Source organism: Mustela lutreola, chromosome 15, assembly GCF_030435805.1.
Source record: "Mustela lutreola isolate mMusLut2 chromosome 15, mMusLut2.pri, whole genome shotgun sequence".
NCBI classification, from domain to species: Eukaryota; Metazoa; Chordata; class Mammalia; order Carnivora; family Mustelidae; genus Mustela; species Mustela lutreola.
The window spans coordinates 7621301-7633323 of record NC_081304.1 but is presented as its reverse complement, the minus strand read 5'-3'; the positions used below and the strand labels follow the sequence as shown (position 1 = coordinate 7633323).

The 12023-nt window shown below is 48.0% G+C and overlaps 1 protein-coding gene across 5 annotated transcripts in view; it reads right to left on the bottom strand.

The window, feature by feature from the left end:
- The window catches only part of SLC39A11 (solute carrier family 39 member 11), a 321878-nt gene that overhangs the window by 278689 nt on the left and 31166 nt on the right, over window positions 1–12023 (bottom strand). For all 5 annotated transcript variants that reach the window (XM_059150367.1, XM_059150368.1, XM_059150366.1 and 2 more), the window contains one exon: window positions 181–339. In XM_059150367.1, the coding sequence (XP_059006350.1) occupies window positions 181–339 (159 nt within the window). The remainder of the gene's footprint in view (window positions 1–180; window positions 340–12023) is intronic.

Here is a 12023-nt window from a genome sequence, read left to right as displayed (position 1 = left end):
AACTAAGGGAATGATTAGTCATATTACCAAGAGCTTATTTTCTTTTAGGAAAAAAAAAGTCCGAATTCACAGTAAAATTCTAGATAAAAGCCCTAAATGGCTTGAAATACCTACTTCACTATCACTGGCAACTCAACAGAGCCATGAGTGGGTATATCAAGTCTGAAGAGTGGTACTCACCAGGTGAGGCATCAGGAGGTCAGCCAGGTAGACAAAAGCAGCTCCAAGCGTGAACCCAACGGCCACAGGGAAGAAGGCAAAGGAACCAAAGCCCCCAGAGGACGTGGCCATCTCAACAGCCGGGGCCAGGAGAGACCAATAGGAAGCCGCTAACATGACCTGCAAAACCACAGTGAACAAGCCATTAAACCAACCACAACCCCAAAAGGCCTTCCAACTGCCGACTTCAGCTGCTCTCTGGGGCCCACAGCGAACCCTACGCAGGCATTAAGCTCTTCGTCTTCAGTAGTCGGCAATCTTTCAAACCAAAAAGCCACCACCAGAATGCCTGAAGCAGACACCATAGGAACTCAATGGGGCGTGGGATGGAGGGGACCTTGGAAGGATGGAGTCCAGCGGGCTCTCATCTAGCCTCAAACTCAGCGGGTCTCAACCCTGGGCAACTTTACTCTCTGGTACAGTTTGGCAACAATGTGTGGAGACATTTTTGGTTGTCACAGTAGACGTGTGTCACACACATCCATCTCCCTTCTATTTTTACCTGGTAGTTCTACGTCTGCTCTCTGGAGCATCAAAGAAGGGATCCTTCTTCTAAGGATACGTGGCAGCCTTTGAAATATTTGAAGACAACCGCTGATCAATGTCAGCCTGGGCTTGCCAACTTTGTTATCTCTCCAAGGAAAGAAGAGAACTAATATTTATTGATTCCCCTACTATGTCCAGGGAAATAGATCTTGGTATCTTCTTTTATCATGGGCACGACCCCGGGAGGCAGACGCTACTTTCCATTGCTATCCACAGATAAAGAAATCGAATCTAGAAGTAATGAGGCCATGTGAAGGAGGTGACATCGTCAGTAAGTGGCAAGTTCACAGACCTGAGCAAGCAGGACCAGAATCACTTGAATGAGGGCGGAACCATGAAAGGGAAGAGAAAAATGAAACAGAACCCAAGTCTCAGTGAGGTCAATCTAATAGAACTTCTCCAGTGTTTACTGAATTAAATGCTCATCCACGGCTGTTTACTCTTAAAGATGCTGTGACATCTTCTTGGCAAGGGTACACCCACTACCCATCGTAACCATCCCACAGTCATCACTGACATGTAAAATGTTGAATGGGTTTCTAAAAATGATTTAATTATGCCCTGCCTTAAAAAAAAAAAAAAACAACTGCATCACCCGTCTCCAAAATAACATTCGGAGTGACAGAACCAGGTATTACAAGAGCAACAATAAAGAACAAATCCATGCAGAAAGCAATTTCCCTTCTGCCAACCATCATCCACAGACAGTCACTTGCTTTGGGCCTCATTCTCCCACCAAAAGAATTAGTGCCACCCACAGAAAGATTGTATCTGCCTCAGAAACTTCCAGAAAGAAAATGCCTCATCAGTTCAGTTCCATGAGACCGTCTAAGGAAGACTATGGACTCCTTCCCCGTGCCAGAGCTTAACCTGTCCCTTTCCCAGACTGCTGTCTCATGGGATTTAGAATTCAACAGCCCCCAGGAGCTGCTGTTCATGATAAACTCTGCACTGAGGAGGACGTGGCCACACCTGTCTGGCAACCTCTCTGTGTGCACATTCCAAAGCCTCACAAACAGCCCCACCATTAGCTACTCTAATGCCGCACACCGTCCAGGAAGGCCACTCATCTCGTCCTCCAACCTGTCCCTGCGTGGCTGATGCCATGGGGTGGGGGTGGGGGGCGGGGAGGGAGCCCTTCTTTTCTTTTCTGCCCAAGCTCCTTTCACCCCTCTGCATCCCTGGATGCCGACTTATTCCTCACGTCTGCAGATGAGAAATACAAAATGTTCCCATCGACGAGTGACAGGAGGCAGAGCAGGAGAGAGGTGCCTCTCGGCGAAGAGTGCTGGGATGCTGGGGTGCTTGAAAGAGAAGAGCATGCCGGGGGATTCGTAGGGGCCCCTCCTGGAGAATCACCATTCTCTAGCCTTCCAGCGAAATCCAGGACCCAACTGGATTTCCTTCATGTCTTTTCCTCACCAGACTCCCTGCCTCCTACATAAACTGGACAAATAACCAAAGAAAAATCGTGACATAGAACCGGGTTGCCTGTCTGAAGTGAAGACGGGGCCCAAAGAAAAGCTATTTAGAGGGTGTATGTGGGAGACAAAATAATGACCTCTCCCCAAACACAGCCACGTCCTGATCCCCCAAAACCTGGGAATATGTCCCCCTTCCGTGGCAAAAGGGACTCTGCAGCAGTGATTAAGTTAAGGACCTTGAGATGGAGAGCTTATCCTGGATGATCTGGGTGGAGCCAATGTGATCCCAGGGTCCTTAGGAAAAGACAAGAAGAGTCAAAGACAGATGTGATGACAAAAGCAGAGGTCACAGTCAGCAAGGGACTGGAAGATGCTGCCGGGCTGGCGTGAAGACCGAGGAAAGGTCATGAACCAAGAAATACGGGTGGCCCCTAGAAAGTAGAAACAGCAAGGAAACAGACTGTCTAGACTGTCCCCTAGAGCCTCCAGAAGGAACGCGGCCCAGCCAACACCTTGACTGTAACCCAGTGAAACCATTCTGGATTTCTGAACTCCAGGACTTTCAGAGCGCGGATGTGTGTCCTTCTGAGCTGCTACATTTGTGGTATTCTCTTACAGTGGCAACAAGAAACTAATAGAGCCTTTGAAGGCATACATTACATTTTTGTTGTTGTTGTTGTTGTTGTTGTTTTTCCTAGAGCAGTTATAGGTTCACAGCAAAATAGAGCAGAAAGTACAGAGAAGTCCCATGCCCCACAGGTTCATAAAGTCCCAGGATAGGCCTCCCACACCTTGGTGGCGTATGCGTTATGGTACACGGATACACCAGCACCATCGGAAAGCCACCGTTTACATCAGAGTCCAGGCTTGCTGTGTACAGCCTATGGGCTTCTATAAATACATAAAGGTAGGGATCCGCCATTACGGTATCATCAGAGGGTCGTCTCACGGCCCTACAAATCCTAGGCGCTCTGTGCATTCATCCCCTCCTCCTCCCAACCCTGGGCAACCACTGATTTCTTTACAGTTTCCATAGTCTTTTGCCTTTTCTAGAATGTCCCACAGTTGGAATCACACAGTCCGTAGCCTTTTCAGACCGGCTTGTTTCACTCAGGGATGTGCTTTTAAGATTCCTCCATGTTTTTCCATGGCCTGGAGAGCTCACTTCTTTTTAGCCCTGAATTCCATGGTCCGGATAGACCCCCGTTCATTTGTCCCTTCACCTGTGGAAGGACATCTCGATTGCTTCCAAGTTTTGGCAAGTATGAATAATGAATAAAGCGGCTATCAGCAACCGTGTGCAGGTTTTCGTGGACACATAACTCTTCGGTTCATCCCGGTAAATGCCAAGGAGCACAACGGCTGAATTGTATGTTAAGCCTTATTTAATAATTCCGCCCACATAGGTGGCCGGCCTGAAACTCTCAATACTAGCAAAGCTCCTTTAAATGTCAAGCATTATTTAAATCTGGATGTAGCCAATTACCTTCCTGAAACAGGAAGTCTGATTAACCCTCATTTACTCCTAACAATCAGGGCCTGGAGGGGACAGGCTACCGAGAAGAAGGTGGTGAAAAGTGGGCCCAAGACTTCAGGTAATGAGTTCCACAGGGAGGGCCTTGCCAGCCAGTGCCTTTATGACCCAGATGACAGATACCCAGAGCTCTCCTGCTGCTACCACACGGCTTATAAAGGCAAAAACTAGCCTAGCAGCACCAGCCCTGAAGACATCAGATAAAAGCATGAGGACTAGACAAGGAGCACCTACCTCTTCCCACCTTTGTCTAGAAAAGGAATGCATAATCAAGTTTTAGGGCACACGGCAGGGGCCTCACTGTTCCCCCAAAGCCCTTTTCTTGCCTCTTCATTGCCAAAAATAAAACCATCAAATGCACTACAGGAAAGCTTGCATGAACCTCATCCTCCAAGCCAGAGGTTGCCAAGACCAAAGAGGCCCCAATTTTTGCTCAAGCGAGCATTTCAATAACAATGACAATCCCTGTGAGAAGAGCTAAGGAGGAAATGTGTTTTTTTGTTTTTGGTTTTTTTTCAAAAGAGAACCGAGTATCTCACTTCTGGCTGGCTGGCTTGGTAGGCCTACTGCAGGGCCGGAAACCTGAAGATGGAAGGGCAAGCTGCCGTGTGAGAAGCTGTGTCTACGCCTCACTTCCCATGACGGACGTTCATCCCGCCCTGGCTCTCTTCTTGACATGCTGCCTGGGGCATCTCAGCCCCTAAGTGACCCCAAGGCCCAGCCCTCCAGAGGGATGAGTGAAAGAATGGATGATCTGAGTTCCTTTTAAAGAAAACGGATGTTGGGGCGCCTGGGCAGCTCAGTGGGTTAAAGCCTCTGCCTTCGGCTCAGGTCATGATCTCAGGGTCCTGGGATCGAGCCCCGCATCGGGCTCTCTGCTCAGCGGGGAGCCTGCTTCCTCCTCTCTCTCTGCCTGCTGCTCTGCCGACTTGTGATCTGTCTGCCAAATAAATAAATAATCTTTTCTTAAAAAAAAAAAAAAAGGAAAAGGGGTGTCAATCTTGTTCACGGTTGACAAAAGGTGGGAACAGCCCAAATGTCCATTAACGGGTGAATAGAGAAATAACATGTTCCACTTGACAAAGTACTTTTCAGCCATGAGAAGGAACGGAATGCTGGGGACATATTACAATACAAGGGAGCCTCAAAAACATTAATTACGTGAAGTGGAAGAAGGCAGACACAGAAGACCACATAGAATATGATTCCAATCAAAGAAAATGTGGTGCATCTATATGCACAATGGAATATGACTCGGCCATCAAAAAAATGAAATCTTGCCATTTGCAACGATGTGGATGGAACTAGAGGGTATTATGCTAAGCAAAGTAAGTCAAAGAAAGACAATTATCATATGATTTCCCTCACATGTGGAATTTAGGAAATAAAATGGAAGAAGATCATAGGGGAAGGGAGGGAAAAATAAGATAAAACCAAATGAGAGAGGGAGGCAAACCATAAGAGACGCTTAACTACAGAGAACAAACTGAGGGCGCCTGGAGGGGAGGGGGGTGGGGGTTGGGTGGGGATGGGGTAACTGGGGGATGGACATTGAAGATGGCCGGAGACATAATGAGCACTGGGTGTCATGTGCATCTGTTGAATTACTGAACTCTACCTTTGAAACTAATAATACACTGTATGTTAATTATGATTAAATTTAAAAAATAAAAGATAAAAAAAAAAAAATAAGGGGCGCCTGGGTGGCTCAGTGGGTTAAAGCCTCTGCCTTCGGCTCAGGTCATGGTCCCAGGGTCCTGGGATGGAGCCCCGCATTGGGCTCTCTGCTCAGCAGGGAGCCTGCTTCCTCCTCTCTACCTGCCTGTCTCTCTGCCTACTTGTGATCTCTGTCTGTCAAATGAATAAATGAATCTTTAAAAAAATAATAATAAAATAAAAAATAAGTAAAAGAATATAATTCCATTCACACAAAATATCCACAATAGGTTAATCCTAGACAGAGAACAGATTAGTGACGGACGGGATGGTGGGAGCCGGGAACGGGGGAGCCACTGTCTAACAGGCGCGGGGCCCTCCTTGGGGATGAGGGAAGTATCTGGAATTAGACAGAGCTGATGGTCCCGCAACACTGTGAATGTACTAAATGCCACTGAATTCTACACTGCAAAATGGTGAATATTATATGGATTTTATCTCAATTAAAAAAATGAAGCTTAGGGGCGCCTGGGTGGCTCAGCGGGTTAAAGCCTCTGCCTTCGGCCCAGGTCATGATCCCAGGACCCTGGGATCGAGCCCCGCACTGGGCTCTCTGCTCAGTGCAGAGCCTGCTTCTCTCTCTCTCTCTCTGCCTGCCTCTCTGCCTACTTGTGTTCTCTGTCAAATAAATAAATAAAATCTTAATAAAAAAAATGAAGCTTAATAAAAATGAGGGGTGCCTGGGTGGCTCAGTGGGTTAAAGCCTCTGCCTTCGGCTCAGGTCATGATCCCAGGATTCTGGGATCGAGCCCCACCAATGTGGGAGGGAGCTGCTTCCCCCTCTGTCTCTGCTTGCTTCTCTGCCTCCTTGTGATATCTGTCTGTCAAATAAATAAATAAAATCTTAAAAAAAAAAAAAAGGAAGCTTGAGCTAGCCCTAACCGTTTGAACCCCATCTTGCACGACTGCCCCCTGCTACGTGCTGAGCCCTCCAGTCCCACCCCCATGCCTTGGCCCAAGCACTTCTATCTGCAAAAATGCCAAAACACCAAGACCTACCTCTCATGCGCCTTCTTCCAAGCATCTAAAACCCTTTACCACATGTATATACACATAAAAATGGGTGGGAACATGCGGATTTAGAATCAGGTCCAAATTCACATCTTGGCTTTGCCACTTCCTAGGTAGGAAGCCCCCAAGCAAATAACATAAAAGCTCTCTGTGGGTCAGGTTTTTTTTTTTTTTTTTTTAAGACTCTATTTATTTATTTGACAGAGAGAAACACAGCAAGAGAGGGAACATAAGCAGGGGGAGTGGGAGACGGAGAAACAGGCTTCCCACCTAGCAGGGAGCCTGATGCGTGACTCGATCCCAGGACCCCGGGATCATGACTTGAGCCAAAGGCAGACACTTTAAGGAATGAGCCACCCAAGCCCCTGCAGCTCAGTTTTGAGCAAACAAACATAGGAGCAATGCTTACTCTACAACAAGATTGTCTTAAAAATGATATGTGGGGAGGAACCTGGGTGGCTCAGTGGATTAAGGCCTTTGCCTTCGGCTCAGGTCATGATCCCAGGGTCCTGGGATCGAGCCCTGCATGGGGCCCCCTGCTCACTGGGGAGCCTACTTCCTCCTCTCTCTCTGCCTGTCTCTCTGACTACTTGTGATCTCTGTCTGTCAAATAAATAAGTAAAATCTTTAAAAAAAAAAAAAAAATGATATGGGGCAATGCACATTCCACACCTACCTAGCTCCTTGTGGCAAGTTAAGGGTCAAGTTGGTGTCCTTGGGTTCTTCCCTGAGCCTGCCTTCACTCAGCATGCTCCCACCCCCACTTTTAAGGTGGCCCCTTTCCAACATACTGGACTCATTATTTGTGTCCATATCCCCCAGGGACCAGGAGGACAGCCGCGCTAGAGCATCTCTGTATGGGCGGCACCGCAGGTCTGAGCAGTCCTGAAGCAGACCGTCGGTACTGGTTGCCTAAATCGATTCTGTGATCCCTGCTAATGATGGGGAGCAGTGGGGGCGGAGAAATCAAAAGAAGGCATAATCAGGAAGTGATTCAACACTCATTTTTTTTAGTCTACTACCTAAATTTTAAAGTGATTTTACCTTCCAATTTAAGTACTATACAGGCTCATACTCAAATGCCTTCACTCCTTTGACAAACACTGGATGAGTCATTGTTTAACATAGCAGAGTTTTTCTTAGGTGTGGGAAGAAGGTGGTAGAGAATTTTCAGAGCACCACGGAAAATCTGTTGAATACAGTCCACTGATAGAGCTGAACGGGGTTTGAGGAGGCTGCCCCGTCCAAAGGCTTCAACAGGAAGGAAAACCGAGACCCCAAAGGGATTGAGCAGTGGCTTTTCTCAAAGCCCCAGAACAAGCTGATCCCATCCAAAGCTAACAGCACCAGCCCACATCAAGCTCCTACCATCCTTCCCCCCACCCGCCCCCCACCGACCCTGAGTCTTTTAAGAAATTCTAAGAGCTACAGAGTGAAGACAAAGTTGAAGTTAGTGCCTCCCTTGTCACCAGGCAAAGCACCCCACAGCCACAGCCTGGGATGAATTAGCTTCAGCAATCATCTGATGCAACCTTGATCCCATGGACATCCCCACCATTGGGATATAAGCTGCTTCAAGAAAACCCAGCACTAGGAAATATTGGGCAACTCGTCAACAGGAGAAATTATCCTGTTAAACATTTTTCTCTTCAAGCTTCATCAAGCCTTACAAATCGAAATAAACCTTAAAAACCAAAACCCATAGCCCATGACTGCCTTAGAGGGAGGGAAACAAGCAGTTCTGTAACTGAAAAGATAATGTCCCCTTAGCAGCACGGCTGAAGCTGATAGTCTCAAGACGAAGTCTATGCAGACTATGCTCTCAGTGTAGGGCTCTGAAGGAAGGGCACACCTTCCTCTCTTGCAGACCACACTCTAAAACAAGAACATTTTAAACGCAGCACGTACCCTGGGGCGGATGCTGGGAACAGAAGAAGGACTGCAGTGGGGGAAAAACAGTGAAATCCAACTGGCATCTGGGGCTGAGGGAACAGCGAGGTACTAATGTTAATTTCTTGGCTTTGACAAATGTGCTGTGGTTATGTAACGTGGTTAGGGGAAACTGGGTGAGAGTATGCAGAAATTCCCTGGGCTGTTTTTGAAACTTTTCTCAAAATCTAAAACACTTCCAAATGAAGAGTTTATTAAAAATTAATAGTAATAGCTACCAAGGCTTGTGAGGAGATGGAGGGGGATCATGGCAGGGGAGGAACAAAAACATGAAGCCCAGAGGGCCCACGGTCTGCCTGGTGCGGCCAGCAGAGAGACTGGGTGGGAAGACGCTACTCATGATGCGGGGTGGGGGGGGGGGGGTGGTACTGCATGTCTCACAAGCTCCACCTCTGGAAAATCTACAGCTTCCTCCCTGTGATTCAGAGAGGTTGAGTAAGTCACCCAAGGACGCCCAGCAGTAAGTGACGGAGCTGGGATCTAAAACCAAGGTCAAGCTCTTAATCCCAAAGCTCCACTCATCTCAGACATCTGAGATTCCTCAGAAACAACAACATTCACGATGTCACCTACTCAGTGGTCCAACCAGAGAATGATTTCCCCCTAAATAGAACGGTCAGTGTTGACCGTGTTTACGATAGCCATGCTTACTGTCCTGATGTGTACATCCTAGCCCATTCTGGAATATCGTGGAATATAAGCTGTGGAGCTTAGAATACATGGGGCCAGTTGGACACAAGCTGCTGGATCCTGAATTCCCACTGGGCTTAAGGTACAGCAATGGGCAGGATCTTGACCACAAAGACAGGAGAGGGAGAGCCAGGGCAGCTACGGACTGACAGACACCCCGAGGAGGCTGTCCCCTGTTTACCCCCCAGAACCCAGATCAGCCCACGAATAGAGGGCCCAGAGCGATGGGAAATGCGCGTGCCGATGGGATGGCAAAGAGGCCTGGTGGAAAGTGCGGCTAAGGAGCGATCGGACCCCAGATTCCTCCTGCACCTCAGGTGGCCAAGCCCATGCGCGACCAGGGGGAGAGCACCCCACTGAAAGCAAGAGGACGGGGGAGACTGTGTGCTCAATGACGGCGCCCAGAGTGCTTCCACCCAGTGCTCCCACGTCCCAGCCCAGCTGCTGCCCCAGGGGCCCCCGTCCCATGGGCAGCTTCTCCCCCAGCACTGCCTCCCCAGATACCCTGCACACATGACCCCGGGCCAGGCTCTGCTTCTGGGGCAGCCGGCTAAAGACTCTTTACCTCCTGGTGCCCTACTGGTCAGCAGGACCTGGGCTTCAAGAGCCCAGAGGAGACGAGGAGCTGGGGGTGCTCCTCGGAAGAGCAAAATCGGGAGAGCCCCTGGCCAGTGTGCATGTCTGGAGGTGAGACTTACAGACCTCTATGAGGGAGACCGGAGGGCGGCCAAGGGGGGAATGGAGACCTTTACTAAATGCTGGAAATCACAGCTGCACGAGAAAGGAAATTCATGAATAACACTCACAGTCTCCATGTAAGCAGACCAACGAGGGTCTTACTAAGTAATTTACTTATTGACTGTGAGAAAATATACACAACATCCAAAATGGCATGTTAAAGTCTACCCAACTCAGAGACCTTCATCACAGCCCCAGTGTTGCGTGACCATCATCGGTGTTTCTAAAACTTCCTCACCACCCCAGCCAGAAACTCTGTAACCGTGGAGCAGTAACTGCCCATTCTCTCCGCCTCTCCCCTCCCCGCACTCCCGGGAACCTCTAATCTACTCTCCGTGTCTACAGACGCGCACGTTCTAGATGCTTCGTGTAAGTGGAATCATGCACTATTTGCCCCTTTGTAACTGGATTACTTAGCTTCCTGCGTCGGAGGTTTCACCCACACTGCAGCGGATGTCACAACTGCGTTCAATGATGGCTCGAGACTATTCCAGGATGAAGCTGCAGCCAGTGAACAGATCTACAAGCTAGAACGGATCTATGGTGTGGGGCGCAGCTGGAGAGGAGAGCACCAGGTCCTCATCTTCCACATCTGCAAGTCACTGGCTGCGCTGAAAGCTGAGAGAGTCCAGCAGGGGCAGAGTAGGCATGGTTGAGACACGTGAAGGCAGCCAGACGAAGACCGGCTAAAAACGGTTCGCTCTTGCTCATCCCTGAGAAGCAGGAATCAGGGGCGGGGAAGGTCAGCAGCCTGCCAGCTCTGTTGTCAACCCGGGAAAACAACTTGACTTTTTATTTATTGTTTTTAAAGATTTTGTTTATTTGAGAGAGAGAGAAAGCACAAGTGGGGGTTGGGGGAGGGAAGCAGAATCCCTGTGAGCAGGAAGCCTGACGGGTGGCTCGACCCCGGAACCCCGGGACCATGACCTGAGCTGAAGGCAGATGCTTCATCAACTGAGCTGCCCACAGACGCCCCACAACTTGACTTTTTAAACTATACATGCATGTATCTTTGGGGTGAATTTCAAAATAAATTGATAATATCACTTTTAAAAATTTAAATATATAAATAAATATTATAAATAAATGTATAATACAATTTCTGAATGTTTTAATAATAGGAGACCCTGACTGCAGAATGAAAAGCCAATGGGAGAAAGGGATCCCATATTCAACAACTCTATTTCCAAAAATGTTTCTGCAGGATAATGAGACACACCCACCCCAGACGGTGTGTTTTTGCTGTCGGCTTCCCAATCACAGCCTCGATACCAGCAGGCTGAAAGGGACTAGCGGAGACATTTAAAATGAGCAGAGAGTTGCAAACTCTCTCATGTTGCCAGGAATTAAAATCCCCCATTTCCCTTCTGCAGTTCCCAAAACCTAGCAAAACTCACAATGCTTCTTTTCTCAGAGCATCGTGCAAAATGCCAGAGGGATCCATAATTTATAATGCTATTAATTTCCCTCTGGGGTCAGAGGTACCAGCACAGAATGATCAAAACAATCAGCTAACCACCTCACCCACATCGTAAAAACCTTTTCATTTCCGCTCCAGGGCTCATTTTGAGACAATTTCTGCTCTGGAAATAAGAATGAATCTGTAAAGAGCTCCTTAAGGATCAGAATATTCTGGCATCGTAAGGGCAGCTAAGCCTTTCTGTAATGATAGGAAAGACAAGCCACAGAACAAAATTTCCCTCTTAATGAAAAGGGGATAGGAAATCATTTGACGTAGATCATTTACAAAGCACTGATGATCAGTATCAATTATTCAATGTGCATTACTCTAAGGAAAGTGTACTGAAGTCCGGGCAGAACACAGAGTTCAAAATAACAGCATCCAACCCAAGCTGTGCTACAAGGAAGTTCCTCCTTAAATATTTGTCAAAGGAAACGGATGTGGACTCCAACCTCTAAATCCAGTGTAGAATTAAGAAGGAGGCACAAATGGGGGGGCGCCTGGGTGGCTCAGTTTAGTGTCTGCCTTCAGCCAGGCCATGAACCCGGGGTCCTCAGATCGAGCCCCCAACAGGCTCTCTGCTCGGCAGGGAGTCTGCTTCTCCCTCTGCCCCCACCACCCCCCACTCCTCTCATGCTCTGTCTCTCAAATAAATAAATAAAATCTTAAAAAAAAAAAAAAAAAAAAAAAACCAGTATGAACAAACTTACAATCCATGAAAGTCAGGCAATAA